Source organism: Eulemur rufifrons, chromosome 2 (genome assembly GCF_041146395.1).
Source record: "Eulemur rufifrons isolate Redbay chromosome 2, OSU_ERuf_1, whole genome shotgun sequence".
Classification (NCBI taxonomy): domain Eukaryota; kingdom Metazoa; phylum Chordata; class Mammalia; order Primates; family Lemuridae; genus Eulemur; species Eulemur rufifrons.
Window position 1 is genome coordinate 98,204,464 of NC_090984.1, and position 21,523 is coordinate 98,225,986.

The following is a 21,523-nucleotide window of genomic DNA, read 5'->3' on the forward strand; positions in this document are numbered from 1 at the left end:
CATTCATGTACAATGGTAGAATTGAATTGTTGCAACAGAGATTTATGTGGCCCACAAAGCCTAAAATATTTGTTATCTGGCCCTTCACAGAAAAAGCTACTGACCCCTGATCTAGGGAGAAACAAGTCCATTAACCTGTAAGCAATATAGTGAATCATTTCTGTCTGGGTGAAAATTCAGAGTCACTGCTCATGATAGTAAGGGGTGGGGAGGCTATCCAAGAAATTAAAGCTGATGTTAAAGGCCTTCTCTCTTAAAAGTACAATTTATTCATTGAGATGAGATTGTGAACACATTTATCACCATCAGAAACAAGCATTTTTTTATACTTACTGTTTGAATACTGAAGTTAGTCATATAGACATATGTGCTCCTCCAACAGTCTTCTAAAACCCACTTTATAAATTTACTGCCCATGTGTCTCTCTCTGTTCTTTCTTGTATCCCCTCCCTGCCGTAAGAGTAATACTAGAAAAATGAGAAGTCAGTTTAGACAGTGTTAACAGGTTTAGGCTTGGAGGGCCCAGAATGAACAGAGGTGGGGTTGAAGGTCAAATAAGAAAATTATCCAAGAAATTTAAGAGGCCTCCTTTATTGTCGGTACATAGAAGATTAGAAAAACCATAAAGATGATTTGTTGTTCTAGTAACGACAAGATGCATAGGTATCTTTAGAAAATGAGTGACATCAAGAACACAATAGGAGTTTCTTAGGTGAGTTCTAGTGACCATATTAGAATTCTTGAGCACGTGGTGAAGATTTTTGCTGATAGTAGGAGTTAGAGAATCTCATTCATTTTTCATGTCTTTTATGAGTATCTTGCCAGTATTTGTTTAGAATTTGTCTGCTGTACCATTCGTGGCTTTAGACAAATGGTTTAAGTGTCCTTGGTCATCAAGTCAGTATTCAATATTACTCAACCTTCCTGTTCCTCATCACTTAATTACTGACCTATCATTGTTACTTTGACATGCTACATCAAAAAAACAGTTTTGTGTAATTAACAAATTTAATTTTTATAGACAATAAGTCTATTGAATATTCGAGGCTGAGAAATGCCAGGTATCTTACCTTTTTTAGATATTTAGAGATGCCATCTCATGGCCACTAACATTTTTACAAGTCCGACATTCCAGCTTCTAGTTTTGTTTGTTGAAAATTTGTTGTTCTCTCCTTAAATCATGACAGAGCCATTCAGTCAGATACAATTAATTACAACTTGGGAGCCGAATCATGATATGATGGCTTGATAAGGAAGATGCATTTCTTTGATCTGCTTTCTTCCCAGTTTATATTTATTAGAAAAAAATCAGTATTTAAATTGGAGTATTATTCTTAATGCAGAATAATATTAAAATAGAGTTAATAATAAGGGCACATTTTACTTTGGATTTAAAGTTTAAATATGATTTTAATCTCAAATGGGATATGTAAAACTGCTCTGTATGCCGAGAAAACTTGGATAAATTTAAGATATTCTTAATCTCTATAACCAGTAGCAATATATACTTATTTCTGTTTCAGTTATTTTTAAAGCTGCCTTCAGTAGATTATATTAGCACATTAAAATGTTACCAAATTTTTCACTGAAACCTTAAACTATATCTTTTTTAGTGTAATTTTTTCTGATTTGTTTATCTTGTGAGTAAGATTTGGTACTTCTGAAGTGCCGTCAGTTGCTAAACCCAGAGATACGAGGGAGACAGAATTTTCTTTTGAAGTTAAGTTTGGAATATATCATGAAGCCTTATTACAGTGTTAGTTTGTTCTGACATGTGCCATGTATATTTTTAAGAACCTGAACAAGCTCCTAAAGTTTAGTAGGCAAACAAAAACTTCTTAAGGAAAAAACAATAAAGCACTGTTGAAGTCATGCACATCTGTTAAAATCATAGCGTCCCTTTTCTTAGACATGTTTTATGCTTCCATTTAAATTTTATTACTTGTCATTGGTTTGTATAGAAACATTCAGAGTTGTAGATTTAGGTAGTAATAAAACTCCTCAATTTTTCTACCTCTCTTTCTACCTAAAAAAGCTTTCTTTTGCATTCTTTGTGTTTATGTTTATATTTAAAATATACCAAGAACAGAAATTTTATTATTAAAAATCATATGGAAGGCTTAAATACTCAGAATATACTATAATAATTTAAATTCTATTAGATATAGAATAACTTATTTCTAAAATATATACAAATTATGTGTCATGACATATAGATTTATGCATTCCATTCTTACTGAACTTCACACACAGTAGCCAAGCACTCCCTGTTCTTTGTTAGTCTGCGATTTATTCATTTAACATAGCTTTATAATTCTGCATTTATGCAATCTGTGATTTTGATTAGGTGTTTCTTTTTTCTCTTAAGGTAAGTTTAATTATGATAGCATAGCTACTCTTTCATTATCCATGATAGATGAGGAAAGAGCAGAGCATAAAAAAGTAAAATTTAAAATAGCTTTTAAATTTAGTAATGTATCTATGAAGTAGCCAAATTAACAGCTTGTGTCATTTCATTTTAGTTTATTAATCTGGTTTCTGTGAATGATGCTAAGAATGAATGTCTTATGACATTCATAAAGACAAGTCATAAAGACAAGAAGAGAACAAACATAGTCTTAGATAATCCACATGCTGAATAACCTTGAAAAACACAGCAAGTGAACTGAGCATTTCACAGAAAGCTTTTTTCCTAATTTATCTCAGGAATTATTATTTTGATAAAAAATGCTACTGTAGAAAACATTAAAGAAAATTTTGTATATTCTATCTCATGGCCCATAGGAAGTACTTAGTCATATTTATTGAAGTTTTTTTTTTCCTGGTTGTAGTCTTTTTAAAGAATAAAGTAGTGCTTGAGATGTTATATAAGCCCTTAGTTATATAATGGTTATATTATTAATATATTATGGAGTCCTTTCATTGTCATTTTTTAAAGCATTTAACTTAAATTAAAAAAAATCATATTGTATGCTGTTTGCATTGTAGACATGGAAAAAAATCAGACTTTTAGCCCTGCAATCAAGTTGAAATTGCCTTTTAAGATTCCTAATATTTGTAACTTCAGTAATTCCACCTAGTAAAACAGAAGCCTCGTACTCAAAAAGCAGCCTGGAGTAGACCCAAATGATTGCAGAGTTATATAATTCATCTTATTGCCCTCATGGAAATTTATATTAATTTATTTATGCTCCCTTTCTACCATCAATATGGCTACCTTAGATCCTCACAGGTGAAAAATGCATTTCAGGCAGTATGTAGAGTTTTAAAATTCTGTTACAGAAATTATTTCATATTGTAAAATTCATTTTAAGCGAGTTCTTTTTATTTTAACATATGTTCATTTGCAACCAATACAATTTCTAAACCTTTTAGTGGTTTTGTAGAGATATTTGGCTGTTGCAATTGCTGTTTCTAAATTTTTCATAGCGTTATTGTGGTAGAATCATACAATTAATAACATTCATTAAATGCTATAGTTTAATTATTGCTGACATTATTATAGCTCATTCAGTTCATTGAACTTCCTTAGATCCCTCTTAACACTTCATTTCTTCTTAAAAAAAAAAAACAGAACTCAGGAGGCAGTCACACAATTTTGTTGTCCTGCCGTTTGAGCTATCTTAGAACTTAAGCAGCTTTGCAAATGGCCACTCACCACCTGCAAGTAGTGGTCAGGTGACTTTTAAATAGCATTAAATTCATTCATGTGATTACTTGAATTGTGTGTGCTAACTAGGAGAAAAGAGAGAGACTGGTATTACAAAGCTGACTTAATAACAATTATATATGTTTATATTTATCCTACTGCCCAACATTCCTTTTCAGTTCACCATTGTTTTAAAAATATTTTTGAAAAAAATGTTACAGTGTATTTTCTTAAAATGTAAAAAGTTATCAGGTTTAGTGTATCATAAAGAAAAAATTGTGAGTATTCTAATGGCTTTTTAAAATAATCATTTATTTGCTAGGTAAGTTCTCTTCTACGATCTATGAGACTGGTGGCTGTGATATGTCACTTGTGAATTTTGAACCAGCAGCAAGAAGAGCATCTAATATCTGGTATGTGTGAAGTCATATTAGGAGTGTGTATGTACTTGCATATATTTGCCATATTTAATGTTTTTAAGCCTTGAGATAGAAAAGTTAATTTTTTTGTTTTTATAATTTATTTTTCTAACTGACAAAAATTGTGTATAGTTATGGTGTACAACATGATGTTTTGAAATAGTATACATTATTAAGTGGCTAAACTGAGTTAATGAACATACCTATTACCTCACATACTTATTTTTTTTGTGGTGAGAACACTTAAAATCTGCTCTCTCAGTGATTTTCAGGTATATTATACATTGTTAACTATAGTCACCAGGTCAGATATAAAAGTTATTTTGAAAACATGTTTATATTGGCCCTAATAATTTTTCATAATGCATTTATTTCTGAAAAGTTAAGGTAGAATATTTTTGCTATGAAGAGAACATTATTTTTAAAATCAAAACCATTCTGTTTTAAAAAATTAAATCAGAATTTCCTGTAGATCTTAGTGTTTTCCCACAGTTTCAAATTTAACCATAAATTTCATACTGTACATATTGTGTGATATAAAAAAAGCTTATCAGAAAACTATTTATAATAAGTCAATCCCATCAGTTCTCTTTCTTTATATAATTTTAAAATTTTATTTCCTTATAATTATGAGTTTGGTCAAGTACCTATTTATATGATTAACTTTCATTTTATTTAAAATTTCTTTTATTAGCTTTAAAGAGGAATTTCTTAAAGTATGTCATATGTTACCTTTTGCTTCTTTTCTCTCCTTCCCTTGGGAAGGAATTGTAAGATAATGAAGTTAGAAGAAAAGTAAATAAGTAAAATTAAACAAATTAGAAATCTTGATCATATAGCATAATCAATTATAGTTTTAGAATATGTTAAAATTTTTTCTAAAATTTTAATCGTATTGATTATTCAAATTGCTGTTTTGAAATCCATTATTGATTAATTAGCTCACTTTTCCCACAAGGGTTGTTCGATTCTTATTTTAGAACTTCTGTTTAATAATGGGTCATATCTGTTTCAATGTTGCACATCTTTGGGCAGTTTGCTTATTTTAAGTTTTGTGGTGCTATGTAAATCAATGGGATCTTGTAGTCACTCAATTCAGCATGCTGAAAAGATAGAACATATAGATAAACTATTCTCTTTAAGCTTCTTTAATCCAGGTTCAGAATTCACCCTCTCAAAAAATTATTAAATTTAATTATTAAAAATTAGAGTGTTACCTGATTCTGTAACAGTGAAAATAATAGGAGGATGGAGAAATAGAAACACTGTTATTATGTTTGGTGTAATTCAAGAGAAGAACAATTCCTTACACCATAATGTAGTAAAACCTCAAATTTTGAAATCCAAACATGACTGAAATGTGGAAGCTGAATTGTCATGTCCTAGGCTATTATATTATACCTTAAATTTATTATGTCTTTACTGATTCCAGGTAAAATATGTTAATCACTTTCTCTGTATTATCTCACATAAACATTTTTCACAAGAACTCGTGATACAGGTACTACTATGTACTGATGGGGAAACTGAGATAGAAAGAGGTTAGGTAACTCGAATTCAGTTGAAGAAGAGATTTGAGTATAGACACTCTGACCCAGAGGCTATGCTCTTAATCACAACTCTAGGAAAATGCTATTTAGCATTTTGAAGTTTACATGGAAAAGTGAAGATAGTATAAATCCCATCTGTTTGTTAAAGGATTTATTTTTCTTTCCACTGTTTGATAAACTGTTTATTCTTTAAAGTCTTTTTCATTTTATTTTAGTGACACGGATTCTCATGTATCCAGTTCTACCTCAGTTCGATTTTATCCACATGATGTGGTAGGTTTTTCTTTATTTTTATAACATGATATAATTTCAGATTAAATATGAAATATACATCTATATAGACAGGTATAAAAATCAGAAAAATTGATAAAGTTACAAAATGTTAACTTTATTGAAAACTATGGCAAAATCACCTTTGCCATCCCACAGAGGATCTCTACTTATAAGTCCCTTGATAAGAAGCAAACAAACTTAAAACAGCGTTAAAGTGTAGCCATGTTTATGAATCAGTAATTACACATTTTGAGGTTATGTAAAGGTCCATTTACTCACCAACTTCATAATCTGATTGTATCATTTTTTGTGCCATTTTGCACCCTTACTTTAAATATAATTTTGGAGTAGTTTTTTTAAATATTGGTTGATTATTAGTTATTCATATACCAGTGTGCGTGTGTGGAAAGCTTAGTAATGACAATACCATATAAAAAGTATGCCATGTGAGATACAGTGGAGATTTTTAAAAAATAACGCTATTTTTGCCATCAGGAAGTGTATATTCAAGTTGGAAAAAACAAAATGGATGAAATGCATATGAACAACAAATGTAGACACATGTAGATGAATTTAGTACAAAAGGGATTAATTTTTAAGTAGCTTCCTGAAGATGAATTACGAGCAGGGTTTTAAGACCATACATTTGAATTGGCATAGAGCAGTGCTTTTCAGCAGGTGGATATTTGGCGATGTCTGAAAACATTTTTGCTTGTCATAACTGGGGACATGCTACTGGTGTCTAATGGATAGGGGCCAGGGATGCTGGTAAACATCTTACAGTGAACTGCACAGCTCCCACAAGAAAGAATTATCTGGCCCCAAATGTCTGTGGTGCCAAAGTTGAGGAACCCTGGCATAGAATATAAGAAAAAAAAGTGTTTTGAGAAGTATTTGTCAGTGCTTAGAGATAGAAATGGCTGTGTTATATACAAGAAGCAAATTTTCTTGACAGTACTCATATATGTGTTTGAAAAGTAAAGACTCTCCCTACTTTTTTGCTATAGTGTTATATATATATATATTACTTTGCTATAGTGTTACATATATATATATTACTGGAAACTCCATAGGAAAGCAAAAATGGGGAGATGATTATATTATTGTTTTCTACTTTTAAATGGTGTAAAAGCCTTGAGATAGCAAAATGCTGCCTAGTACTATGCCAGATACAGTAAACTTTTGATGCTTTCAGAGGAAGAGGAGACTGGTGAACTGATATACGGATGAGTTGAAGCTATAAGAAATGTAGTGCAATAACTTCTTATATAGCCTCAGATGAGCAGCCTGCCAAAACAAAGAGGGTGAGGGATTTGAACACAATTACAACAGTGGTAAGAGACTATGGGAAGAAATGAGAGTTGAAGGCATTGAATCTAAGGCCGCATAGCTGAGATTTGACACTAATAATGAGGTTCATAGCTCAATGACAAACGACCATAAATGTGACAGGAAGAAGAGAAACCACTGACGATTCACTGTAAATTATTTTAATGGATTCACTAGCTGTACAGTTATGAAACCTTAAGATTTCAAACATTTTCCTAATAAAACCTTTCTAAAAGGTCTATTGATCAATTTACTTTGTTTTAGTTCACTTCCTATTGTTACCTTCTGTAGTTTCTAATGATCATAACATACTCACAGGGAGTGGACTAGAGTAGGGAATTAAGGGGCTTAGGTAATTGACAAGCTGATTGAGTAACTCTTGTATTATGATTTGCCTGAAGACGTTTTAAGCCTTCCAATGCTGACTTTCTTTTAGCTCTCTCTCCCACAGATTCGATTGAATAGACTATTGACCATTGATACAGATTTGTTGGAGCAACAGGACATTGATCTAAGCCCTGACTTGGCAGCTACTTATGGTCCAACAGAAGAAGCTGCCCAAAAGATTAAACATTATTATCGCTTTTGGATCCTACCCCAACTATGGATCGGCATTAACTTTGACAGACTCACACTTTTGGCCTTGTTTGATAGGTGAGAATTAAATTTAAAATATTTGTTATTTTATATGACTAAGTTTGTAACCAAATTTTGATACCAAGTGGTTTTGTTTTCCCCGTCTCTTAGTAATCTGAAATGATCCAAAAACTCATTTACAAGAATTACTTAAATACAGGCTCTTATATATCTTGAGAATGAAGGTAGTCACAGTCTAGAAACTGTTTTGAGAGTTGGTTTTTTAAACTTGATCGTATGTCTACTTTATTTGCCATCCAACCTTGTTTTTTTTTTTTTTTTTTTTGAGACAGAGTCTCACTTTGTTGCCTGGGCTAGAGTGAGTGCCATGGCGTCAGCCTAGCTCACAGCAACCTCAAACTCCTGGGCTTAAGCGATTCTACTGCCTCAGCCTCCCGAGTAGCTGGGACTACAGGCATGCGCCACCATACCCAGCTAATTTTTTCTATATATATTTTAGTTGGCCAGATAATTTCTTTCTATTTTTAGTAGAGACGGGGTCTCGCTCTTGCTCAGGCTGGTCTCGAACTCCTGACCTTGAGCAATCCACCCGCCTCGGCCTCCCAGAGTGCTAGGATTACAGGCGTAAGCCACCGCGCCCGGCCCCAACCTTGTTAATATAACAGAAAAGCAGATGTTAGGAGAGTAAGGTTTTTTTTAATAGATATTAGAGCTATATTATGTACTATAATTAGTACTTCCCAATTCACTGTAGCATGTTTTATTTGTATATAAGAATTTTTATTGTGTCCACGTGAAATTTTTTTTTTGGTATGATCCAAAACCTTACTCAAACCCAGTACCAAAAAGACATCTCAGCATATTATGAGCTTCATATTGATGTCTTCTCTTTTTTCAGTCTGATTAATTTCTTATATTCATAATATACTTACTAATTTTTCTATCTGTAGAAATCGTGAGATCCTGGAAAATGTGTTAGCTGTCATCCTGGCTATTCTTGTGGCTTTTTTGGGATCTATTCTTCTCATACAAGGCTTCTTCAGAGATATCTGGGTCTTCCAGTTCTGCCTGGTCATAGCCAGCTGTCAGTACTCACTACTTAAGGTACCAGTATCTCTTCTTTTCATGCTAAGGAACAATATTTGTGTTAAAAGTCAGAAGGTTTTGTACCATTCACCAAATTATAGTAAGATGATATGATTTTTCTTGGATGTTTATATAAAGTTGTGTAGGTAACAAAAAGGGGATATAAACTTAAAAAATAATTATATGTAAATAGAGCTTCCTAAAACTATTTTTTATATTATAAAGAAAATATTTGTGTATTTGTTAAAATAAGACTTTGCATTCTTGAAATTTATTTCTTTATAATTTGTCAACATTAACTCTCCCACTCCCATCTTTTGAGTCTCTATTCTGTGGGTGAAATTTATTAAAATCTGTCATTGGTAAATATAATAATGTCATAAGTAGTATATTATGTTCTTTTGGAACATGGAAAAGAGAAGATTAGTGTCCCTCTGTTATTGTTTAATAGTGACTCAAAAATTCCAAATGTTAATTTTAAGCTTTCAAAAAGTGGGAGAATCAACTCATAAAACCCAAATTTTCACCTTCTATTTAAAATCAGTATGGATTATTAACACAGACTCGACTCGACTCTTCTCTTCTCTTCTCTTCTCTTCTTTCTTTCTTTCTTTCTTTCTTTGTAAATCCACTTTGCTTCGTATTGTTTATTTGCCTTATACATGCTAACATGCAGAGCCTTCAGAGCCTAAAAACTATTCATTTAATGCTATTTATACTACAAGCTGGTCCTTTCTTTCTTCTCTTTCCATTTATTGTGGGATACCTGGAGTAAGCCACCTAAGTCATCTGCTTCATCTCTTTAAGACTCACCCGTACTTTCCTCATTGCAGTACTGAAATTACAGTCTGTGGTTGCTAATAATCATTCTAATTGTTAAATCTATGTCCTTTTCTTAGTCTCCATTCTACAAGTGCTGCATTGTTTAATACCTATTAGTACAGTCTTCCATGTTTATGTTCTTCTGATTGTTTATCTGTGACTTTATACTCCCCTGATGATTCTCATACATTTCAGATCACTGTATTCTCTTTTATTGATGTGTCTTTGTTCTTTTATGTTAGTTTATCTTAATTTATGATAATTCTCTAGGGTTTTATTTGGCTCACTTCTCAGTTTATATTCCTTGCCAGTGAAGTCATCCTCTTTTATCACTTTATTTGCTGCCCCCATATATGAGTTATGTCCAGATTTACATCTCAAAGCCTTCACCTCTTTTGCAAGCTTTAGTGTTATATATACAACAGACAGTTGGAAATATTTTACAAAGAGCACATTATCATCTGATTAATTTTTCTTTCCCAATTCTTTGCTTTTGACTATGGTATATCAGCTCAGAATCTTAGACTCCGCTTCTTCCTCCTTGATTCCTAATAACAAGTAACCAAATCCCTTTGATTAAATTTGGTAAGTCTATGTTAAATTTACTGGTCTTTTAAAAATATTTTTTATTGATTTTTTTGAGAAAAGGTCTTGCTCTCTTACTCGGACTAGAGTGCAGTGGCGTCATCATAGCTTACTGCAACTTCATGCTTCTGGGCTCAAGTGATCCTCTTGCCTCAGCTTCCTGAATAGCTGGGACTACAGGCACGTGCCACCATACCCAGCTAATTTTTTTATTTTTATTTTTTGTGGAGATGGGGTGTCACTATATTGTTTAGGCTGGTCTCAAACTCTAAGTCTCAAGTGATCCTCCTGTCTCGGTCTCCCAAAGTGCTAAGATTACAGGTATGAGCCACCATACCCGGACTGGTCTTCATTCTTTTTTTTTTTTTTTTGAGACAGAGTCTTGCTTTGTTGCCCGGGCTAGAGTGAGTGCCGTGGCGTCAGCCTAGCTCACAGCAACCTCAAACTCCTGGGCTTAAGCAATCCTGCCTCAGCCTCCCGAGTAGCTGGGACTACAGGCATGCGCCACCATGCCCGGCTAATTTTTTCTATACATATTTTAGTTGGCCAGATAATTTCTTTCTATTTTTAGTAGAGATGGGGTCTCGCTCTTGCTCAGGCTGGTCTCGAACTCCTGACCTTGAGCGATCCACCTGCCTCGGCCTCCCAGAGTACTAGGCTTACAGGCGTGAGCCACCGTGCCCGGCCTTGGTCTTCATTCTTGTCTTTCATTTCAGCCACTATAATCTATCCTTTTATTGTCTGAAACCATTCAAATTTGTTTCCTCTCTCTAGTGTCTGTTCAATTAATTTTGTCTGCTGCTTTCAGGTTAATATGGTTTAATATGGAAAAGCTAAAAGGTGACTGAGAATTTTTACTCTTGTTGACTAGAAAAATAGTAATGTCATAAACAGAAATAAAGAAGGCAAGAACAAAAGCTTTTAGAGGATAAGTGTTAGAGTTGAAAGAGTTTAAAGATTTCCGGGACTCAAATCCAGCTAAGCATCAAATACCAAATTCAGCAAGCTTTGCCCAATGTAGAATTGTAGGGTAGTGATAGACCATCCTAGTGAAATTGTTTGGTATGCCATTGGAAATGAACTGAAACTTGGAAGAAAAGTCGTGATTTGGGAAATAGCTGTGTAATGCCTTTTGAACATTTTTTATAGGAAGTTAATAAAGTCGCTCTTAAAAGGATACAGCTTAGCGCATTTGATTATTTCGATGTAAAAATGCATGTAATATATTTAATACAGGTACCATTCAATTGTTTAGTAAGCCTGGAATTTGTGGGCAGAACTAGAATTCTTGTTATAAGCTAACCTATTGTTATTGTGCATTTCCTAAATGGAGATATGTCCCATGAGAAGGAATTCCAAGTTAACTGTATTTATGTATAGTAACAAGCCTAGCACTGAGATGAATCTGTCTATGCTATTTGAGAACCTTTAAGCTAGATGCAAATTATTAATTAATCAAAATAAGTAATCTTATTTCTCGACTCTTATCAGGAAAGATTTGAGATGTTTTTAATATCACAGTGATATTAGTATCTGGAACTGATGTTTCATCTGTGGAAAAAGATTAATGGAGGTCATTTTGCGATTGTGGAATATTTACTTGAAATCATTTCAGGCATTTTGTAAGTTGCTTATACAATTACCAGGAATTCAGCAGTGTAATTTGTCTTTTTGTTTCATTTTTAGAGCGTTCAACCAGATTCTTCTTCTCCCAGACATGTAAGTTACTCTAATATGGCTATAACTTGTAGTTTCTTAACATTTATCAAGGGCTTTTTGGGGGGGGAGAGGGAAATGCATCAGATTGAATTAAGATTTGTGCTATTATTTTCTCATCTAAGTTTTGACACAGTACTACAAAAAGGTGACTTATTAGCTTGAAATAAAATGACACTGTATTTGTGGACTCTAAATCTTGGTTGAAAATGAGCATAATTCATTTTTTGATAGCCTGTTTCAGGCTATCAATTAGGTAGATATTGTTCATATAAACTGATGATTATTTGCATTTAATAAATTTTGAATAGATTGTGATAAATATTGAAAATAGAGTTTTGAAGTGAGGAAAACTTTATATTATTTCATTAGGTAATCATTAGGAGGAAGAATAAAGAAGTAATACATTAGTTTGGTGTTAAGGCCATTAGACTTAAGTGATGAGATAAAAACCTTGTTCACTCTGTGACTTTAGACAAAAATATTATCTCCCTAGCACTGTTTATTGTGAAGTATGAACCAATTTTAGATATAACTTTAGTATTTAATAGAAAGGCCAAAGGATATTCTCTTTAAAATAGTTCAAAAATAGACTTCAAGAATAGATTATGATGATGCTTTTTTTCTTGAATATAATTATGTTTTTTATCCATACACTGGAATAATTAATAGTGGGAATAGATGAGCAAAATAAAACAAGGAGGCAAATGATTTTCTTTTGACTGATATGTTTATTATTTTGTAAGAATGTTTTTGAAATATAATGATATATGAAAGCATTGCTTTTTAACTTTTTATTTTGATATAATTTCAGACTTAGAGAAAAGTTACAAGGGTAGTACAAAGAAATCCAGATAATGTTCACCCAGATTCCCTGTGTTAACATTTTACCATATTTGTTTAATCGCTTTCCAGCATGTAGAGTCTCTCTCTCTCTGTGTCTCTCTCTACTTGCAGACATCATGCCTCTTGATCTCTAAATATCTCAGCATATGTTTCCTAGAAACAAAGGCATTCCTTTACATTAGTTTAATGTAATTATCAAAATTAGAACATTAACATTGATACAGTACTATTGATTCACAGATCTTAATTCAGGTTTTGCCCATTGACTCAATTGGCAATAGAAAGTTCCTGATTATGTTTGGTCTCTTAAATCTCCTTTAGTCTGGAGCAATTCTTCAGTATTTGTCTTTCATGATATTAAAATATTTGATGGATACAGGCCACTTACTTTATGGACTCTCTCGGTTTGAGTTTGTCTGATGTTTCTTTCTGATTCGATACAGGCCACACTTTTTTGGTAGGAATGCTACAGAAGTGATGCATTCTACTCAGTGGGTGATATGAGGAAGCACATGTTGATTTGTCCTATTACTAGTGATGGTAACTTTGATGTTTTGATAAATCTCTGCAGTATTAACATTTCGGGCTAGATGATCCTTTGCTGAGGGTGGGTGGGTACTGTCCTATGCATTGCAGGATGTTTAAGCATCCTTTCTGACTTCCACCCACTGAATGCTAGTAGCACCACTGACCCGATTGTGACAACAAAAATGTGTCCAGACATTGCCAAATGTCCCCTGGGGAGCAAAACCCCCTCCCTTTTCCTTAAGGAGCCATTACTCTACAGTAATGTTATTGTTTTTCTCTTGTAGTTAATATGTATCTCATAGGGAGATACTTTGAGACTTTGTGTATGTGTTGCTATGCTATAAACTTCTATCCACTTGCTTTAGTACGTACTGATGTTTCTTGCCCGATTCACTTATCATTTGATGGTTGCCAAATAATGATTTTACTAATTCCATCATTCCTTCTACATATGTTAGTTGACTTTTTACTGTAAGGAAGAGTTTTCTCTTCTGCTTATGTATGTATGAATGTATGTATTAGTGTGTATAAATGGATTATTTTATTCAGTAGATTACATTACTAGTATTACTTATTTCAATGCTCAAATTATCTTTGATTGGGCCACTGGGAGTTCATCAAGCTGCCTTCTGTGTCCTTTTGAAATATTTCTGTCATTCTTTAAGTATATCCTACCTTTTTGTCACAACAATATGTTCCAGGTTCAGCTTATACTTTACCTGCCCTAGCATGAAACCAGCCTTTTCTCTGTGGAGCCTTGGTGTTTTGTGTGTGTTATGTGTTTTGTAAACTAAGTTCTAGATGCTAGTAATCTTTATTAGAATGTCATTAGTTCTAGGTCTTCTCAGTGGAGAAAGCCAGGAAATATACATATGTATGTACATATACACACATTATCTATTTTTATATCTATGTATATGCATATTTAAAATAATGAGTTCATACTGATACCTCTAATTTTAATTCAGTATCACAGTTCATTCTATTCTTCCTCCTTTCTATGTCATTTCCTTCTGTGAATGTCAGAAACCTGGCTTCCATATGGAAAAATTTTGAATCCTTAGAATGTAAACCATCAATGATCTCAATAGCTAGTTGTAACTCTTAAAATTAACTAATCTCACTTTTTAAAAAATATCATTTTCAGGGTCATAATCGTATCATTGCCTACAGTAGACCAGTTTATTTCTGTTTATGTTGTGGTCTTATTTGGCTCTTGGATTATGGTAGCAGAAACCTGACTGCAAACAAGTTCAAATTATATGGAATAACTTTCACCAATCCACTGGTGTTTATATCAGCCAGAGATTTAGTTATAGGTGAGTCATCTTTAAGTATCTCATCTTAATATTAATTTATTTGTATATCAACAGTTAAGTTATAAACATCAATTAAATAGATAAAAATAGTTTTAATAAGCTTGTTTTGCTATTTATTGTAATTCTCTCCGAGGAACAAAACTATAGGGCTATGATGAATGAAAAAAGCTAATGATAACAAATATAGTAATTCTTCTGTTATTGAAGCAGATGCAATGGAAAGGTTTTCTTGGATTCTTTGTCTTAGGTTCCTGTTATGTGAAAATGGTTGAAATAATTTTAAAAGGTGTTGTTTATAGGTTGAAAATACTTAATACCCATTTAATTATGTCAAGATAAATAAAATGATATCTTTTAAAAATTGCTTAGTAAGTAGTTGATGTTAATTTTGGATTCTTTTTTATCATTTATGATCTTTCAATGAACAAAAGATGGATACAGTATAATATTTTTTAATATACTTTTCTTTCCTTCTATAGTGTTTACACTCTGTTTCCCAATAGTATTTTTCATTGGTCTCCTGCCTCAGGTGAATACATTTGTAATGTACCTTTGTGAACAATTGGATATTCATATCTTTGGTGGTAATGGTGAGTATTTCTTTATAAAAATTATATATTACTTTTACAAATAATGTGGTAATACACTGAACATTAAAATGCTTTTCTAGTTTTCAGTTTAGAATCAAAATTAGAAGAAAAGACATGTAATAATTGAAAATTGAGAAACAATTTGTAAATAGGAAAAAGTATTTTAGTGAAAGATCCAGGAATAATGGAGTAGATGTGTAAGAAGTGATAAAACCTGTGAAATGAAGAGTTATAGTGAGTTTACATGGAACTTGTATAAACTTGTGAAATATTTATAAAAGATTATCCCAAATAGATACCATCATAATGTAAAATTACCATTTAAGACAATCTGTTACCCATGTTTTAAAAATAAAGTCTCACTATCTTAGCGATCCCTTCTTCCTTATTACTAATAATCCCATTGGATCTAGTTTTCGCTGTTATTATTGTTTGTAATTAGTCATATCTGTGCTTTTTTGTGAAAATTAACACATGGGAATACAGGTTTACTTCTGTGGGTAATACAAGTTCTGTTAACATAGACAAATATTTTTTAGTGAATACTTAGTACATCTCCAGTTCTTTTTTAGGCCTCTGAAAGCTTCATTTTTTAATATTTTTTGTCAATATAAGATGCATTCTTTTTTTCTTTCCTTGAGACAGTGTTGCCCTGTCATCCTGGGTAGAGTGCAGTGGCAACATCATAGCTCACTGCAACCTCAAACTCCTGGGCTCAAGTGATTCTCCTACCTCAGCCTCCTGAGCAGCTGGGGCTACAGCTGCACGCCATGACGCCTGGCTAATTTTTCTATTTTTTAGTAGAGATGGGGTCTCGCTCTTGCTCAGGCTGGTCTTGAACTCCTGAGCTCAAGCAATCCTCCCGCCTTGGCCTCCCAGAGTGCTAGGATTATAGGAGTGAGCCACACCATGCACAGCCTAAGATACATTCTTGAAGCATAATATAGGTATAATTTTTTTCTGTTATGGGTAAATGTTCATTACTTCCGAGATGAATATATTTTATCCTGTCATAAATATTAAGGATAGCAAATCTGTCATGTCAAGATCTTCTGAAAGTACAGGATGAAATAACAGAATTTTAAAAAATCATATGAATAGATATTTAATTATAGTCAACATTATAACATTTTAAATGCTTTTTGATGACCTTATAATCTTTTTTCATAGATGTTTATAAAATATTGATCTTTTTTTTTCTTTTACTGTCTAGCCACTACAAGCCTTCTTGCAGCACTTTACAGTTTTATCTGCAGCATTGTGGCAGTAGCCTTATTATATGGATTGTGTTATGGAGCTTTAAAGGTGAGCAATAAATTGTAGACTGTTTTGTGTTTAAGACTGTATTTCCATATGAAGATTGTTTTAAAATTGACTAATAATGATTTCTTTTCCTGGTGCCACTTTAGCATTAATTTCCATGATTTTCATATGATGAACATTATATTTATTCTCATTTACATTGAATGTGAAAGCAATTTAATAGTTAACCATTATTAAAGAGTATTATTTTCATGCAGTAATCATAGGTTAATATTAGACTATTAAAAACTAGGCTCATCTAGGGGTGGGCATGGTAATTATAGAATATGAAATTAATTTCAGATTTCTAGTTAAGAATTTATATAACCACTTTTCATATCAAGGTTTCTTTAAACTTATAAGTTCAAGGACTACAATTTAAGATACATGCTAGTAAAAATTAATACACTGAAATTTAATGTCATTATTGGGTTAGAAGGATCTGGATGAGCCTTATGAGCTCCCTTTTAAAAGGTTGTCACCTAATCGTAAACATGAAAATTAAAAATTTTTTATAAACAACTTTTAACCCCTGACACATACTTCTGGGTTTTTTTTGGTTTTTGTTTTGTGATTAATGCAAGATAATCAGAATGGTAGGGTTGAAAGGACTATGAAAGTGACTCACAACATCCTTCCTTGCCTCATTTATTAAGTAGAATTTATAGAGCACTTACTGTGTGCCAGGTATTATGCTAAGAGCCATTTTCTGCTTTTAAGGAACTGATAGGTTAGCTATGATTAATAAGTCAACCAACGTGTTCAATACAGTGTAATGAAGGTTATGAAGACAGTGCTGTGGGTATACAAATCAAGACTACCTATTCAGCTGAAAGGGATTTAAAACAATTTTCTAAGGGGGTGATTTTTCACCAAATTTTGAAGGACAAATAGACATTACCTAATTAAAACAAGGGATGAAGAGCTATGGAGTTGTAAAGAAAATGGGTTATGTAGAGGAAACAGCAAATAATTTGGAATTGCTGGAAGTTTGGGTTCATAAGGAAAGAAGGATGGCCTTTGAGAAGGCTGGAAAGGTAAGCAAAGGCTGGATCATGAGATATCTTTTATCCTCAGTGTGGTCGGGTGAACATGGAAAACCATCAGCGTATTTGAGGTAGAGCAAGGAAATGATCAGAGTTGCGTTTTAGAAAGATGACTGGTCTCCACTGTGAAGGAGATTGAAGTCTAAGCAGGAGAGACCAAAGTAGGGAGACGGTTGTGGTGTAATGTTGAAATTAGAGGGACTTACCTAAAATTCGATTCCGTGAATATATTTGGGGACTATCTGGATAAAGAGAAAACCAGAATATGGTCCAGGATGATTTCTGGGCAGGGTCTTGCTTTGAACAACTGGTTAGGGAGTGGTGCAAATACACAAGATTAGAAGCCTTCCAGTTTGTTGGGGAAGGTGATTGTTTACATTTTTATACTTTATTTGTTGATATTTATGAGGTATCCAGAGATGCATAGTAGATCATTGTATGCAGAGAGGCTTAAGGTAGTGATTCATAGATTTAGAAGTCATGAAAAAAATTCAACAAAGTGTAAGAAAAGGCTGTTAATGTGGATTGACAAGAGAGAATGGATGGGGGAAGAACGCTGGGAAATGCCAATACTGAAGTATTGGATTAGCAGAAACACACGAAGGAAATTTCAAAGGCAGTAGAGTCTGAAAAAGGTTTTTGTTGAATTTGGCAGTTAATAGGATATTGTTGACTTAACAAAAGCGGCTTCTTTGGTGTTTTGGTTAAGGAAACCAGGTTATTACAAGTTTAGGTTTGAATATATATCAAGGAAATGTATTCTACTCTTTCTAGAATATAGTTTGGAGATACACACATATACACATAATGGGAGTTGCTTTCTGATCTTTGTCTTTTAAAAAGCTCTGAGACTAGATTGCATTTAAAAGTGAGGAGGAAAAATTTAGTGGAGGGAAGATAATCAATGGAAGTAAGCCCAGGAAAGAACTGGAGGCAGTAAGATCCAAATCCAGGCTTCTGCCATAGGCAACACCTATAAACCCACCTGGCTAAAGGTGTTAGATCATGTTTTGAGTAATGTTTTGGAAAGCGAATCATTATTTGAAAGTTGTGATTATAGAAGTTAACAAGTGCAGTAAGTTTTCTAGCCTAGTTTAGAAAGGTCTATTCAACTATAATTATATAGAAGAACAGCAGCAATTGTAAAACTGCCAGCTAGACTCCTGTGTCCTAAGGTGGGTGGGTAAATGTTTTTTCCTTTTTTCTGGGGCATGGCATTTACATTAGACAATTTTAGTTTTAAATATGACTCATTAGAGTGTAATAAAGCTATAGATGTATGCATGAGCAGAGATTATGTACAGGCATACCGCATTTTATTGTGCATCAGTTTATTGTGCTTCTCAGATACTGTGTTTTTAACAAATTGAATGTTTGTGGCAACCCTACATTGCGCAGGTCTGTAGGTGCCACTTTTCCAATACTATGTGCTCACTTTGTGTCTCTGTGTCACATTTTGGTAACTCTCCCAATGCTTCAAAATTTATTATTACTGTATCTGTTATGGTGATTTGTGATTAGTGATCTGTGATGTTGTTATTGTAATTGTTTTGGGGCACCAGAAACCACATCGATATAAATGAAGGTGAAATTAATAGATCAATGTTGTGTGTGTTCTGACTGTTCGACCAACTGGCCGTTCCCCCATCTCTCTCCCTCTCCTCAGGCTTCCCTATTCCCTGAGACACAGCTATATTGCAATTAGGCCACTTATTAACCCTACAATAGCCTATAAGTATTCAAGTGAAAGGAACAGGTTTTTTTTTTTTTTAATTTCGGAATATTTTGGGGGTACAAATGCTTTGGTTACATATATTGCCTTTGCACCGCTGGGAGGAAGAGTTGTATGTCTCTAACTTTAAATCAAAAGCCAGACAGTAAGCTTAGTGAGGAAAGCATGTTGAAAGTCAAGATAGGACAAAGCGAGGCATCTTGTGCCAAAGAGTTATCAAAATTGTGAATGCAAAGGAAAAGCTCTTGAAGGAAATTAAAAATGCTACTCCCGTGAACACACAAATAACAGGAAGGCACAACAGTCTTATTGCTGGTATGGGGAAAGTCTGAGTGGTCTGGATAGAAGATGAAACCAGCTACAACATTCTCTTAAGCCGGAGCCAAGTTCAGAGCAAGGCCCCAAGTCTCTTCAATTCTTTGAAAGCTGAGAGAGGTGAGGAAGCTGCAGAAGAAAAGTTGGAACCTGGAAAAGGTTGGTTCATAAGGTTTAAAGAAAGAAGCTGTCTCTATAACATAAAAGCACAAGGTGAAGCAGCAAGTGCAGATGTGGAAGCTGCAGCAAGTTATCCAGAAGATCTAGCTAAGATCATTGATAACATCGTTGTATTGGAAAAAGATGCCATTGAGGACTTCATAGCTAGAGAGAAGTCATCAATGCCTGGCTTCAAAGGACAGGCTGATTCTTTCTCTCTCTCTCTTTTTTTTTTTTTTTTTTTTTTTTTTTGACAGGCACTCCCAGTGGGGACCTATCCTTTTCTTTTCTTTTTTTAAATTTAATTTTTTTTATTTTATTTTTTATATGTATATTTTTTTGAGATGGAGTCTCACTCTGTTGCCTGGGCTAGAGTGCCATGGCATCAGCCTAGCTCACAGCAACCTCAAACTTCTGGGCTCAAGCGATCCTTCTGCCTCACAGGGTGACTCTCTTGTTAGGGATTAATGCAACTGGTGACTTTAGGTTGAAGCCAATGTTCATTTACCGTTCTGAAAATCTTAGGGCCCTTAAGAATTTGGCTAAATCTCCTCTGCCTGTGCTCTCTGAATGAAACAACAAAGCTTGGATGATAGCACATCTGTTTTAGAACATGGTTTGCTGGATATTTTAAGCACACTGTTGAGACCTGCTACTCTGAAAAAAAGATTCCTTTCAAAATATTATTGTTCATTGACAATGCACCAAGTCACCCAAGAACTCTGATGGAGAAGTACAAGCAGATTAATGTTGTTTTCATGCCTGCTAACACAACATCCATTCTGTAGCCCACAGATCAAGGAGTAATTTTGACTATCTAGTCTTATTAATTAAGAAGTATTTCATATGGCTATATGGCTATAGCTACCATAGATGGTGATGAATCCTCTGATGAATTTGGGAAAAGTAAATTGAAAACCTCCGGAAAGGAATCACTGTTCTAGAAGCCAGTAAGCACATTCATGAGCCATGGGAGGAGGTCCAACTATTGACATTCATAGGAGTTTGCAAGAAGTTGATTCCAACCCTCATTCAGGGATTCAAACCCCTTTGAGGGGTTCAAGACTTCCGTGGACAAAGTAACTGCAGATGTGGTGGAAACAGCAAGAGAACTAGAATTATAAGTGAAGCCTGAAGATGTGACTGAATTGTTGCAATCTCATGGTAAAACTTGAACAGATGAGGAGTTGCTTCTTATGGATGAGCAAAGAAAACGGTTCCTGGAGATGGAACTGGTTCCTGGCGAAGATACTGTGAACATTGTTAAAATGACAAGAAAGGATTTAGACTATTACATAGAGTTAGTTGATAAAGCAGTGGCAGAGTTTGAGAGGGTAGACTCCAATTCTGAAAGAAATTCTACTATGGGTAAAATGCTATCAAACAGCATCGCATGCTACAAAGGATTCATTCGTGAATGGAAGAGTCCGTCGATACAGCAAGCTCCATTGTTTTCTTACTTTCAGAAATTACCACAGCCACTCCACCCTTCAGCAGCCATCGTTCTGATCAGTTAGTAGCCATCAACTTCAAGGCAAGACCCTCCACCAGTACAAAGGTTACAACTTACTGAAGGCTCAGATGATAATTAGCATTTTAGCCATAAATTAATTTTAAATTAAGTTATTTATACATATACTTTTATACATAATACTATTAT

General features: G+C 33.7%; 1 protein-coding gene across 3 annotated transcripts in view; it reads left to right on the forward strand.

The window, feature by feature from the left end:
• Positions 1–21,523, forward strand: part of PCNX1 (pecanex 1) — a 159,144-nt gene that overhangs the window by 83,530 nt on the left and 54,091 nt on the right. For 2 of the 3 annotated variants that reach the window (XM_069488441.1, XM_069488444.1), the window contains 8 exons: positions 3,972–4,062; positions 5,834–5,891; positions 7,657–7,874; positions 8,768–8,921; positions 11,997–12,029; positions 14,548–14,719; positions 15,199–15,309; positions 16,523–16,614. In XM_069488441.1, coding sequence (XP_069344542.1) covers positions 3,972–4,062; positions 5,834–5,891; positions 7,657–7,874; positions 8,768–8,921; positions 11,997–12,029; positions 14,548–14,719; positions 15,199–15,309; positions 16,523–16,614 — 929 coding nt within the window. The remainder of the gene's footprint in view (positions 1–3,971; positions 4,063–5,833; positions 5,892–7,656; positions 7,875–8,767; positions 8,922–11,996; positions 12,030–14,547; positions 14,720–15,198; positions 15,310–16,522; positions 16,615–21,523) is intronic. The other variant, XM_069488445.1, reaches the window with a different exon arrangement.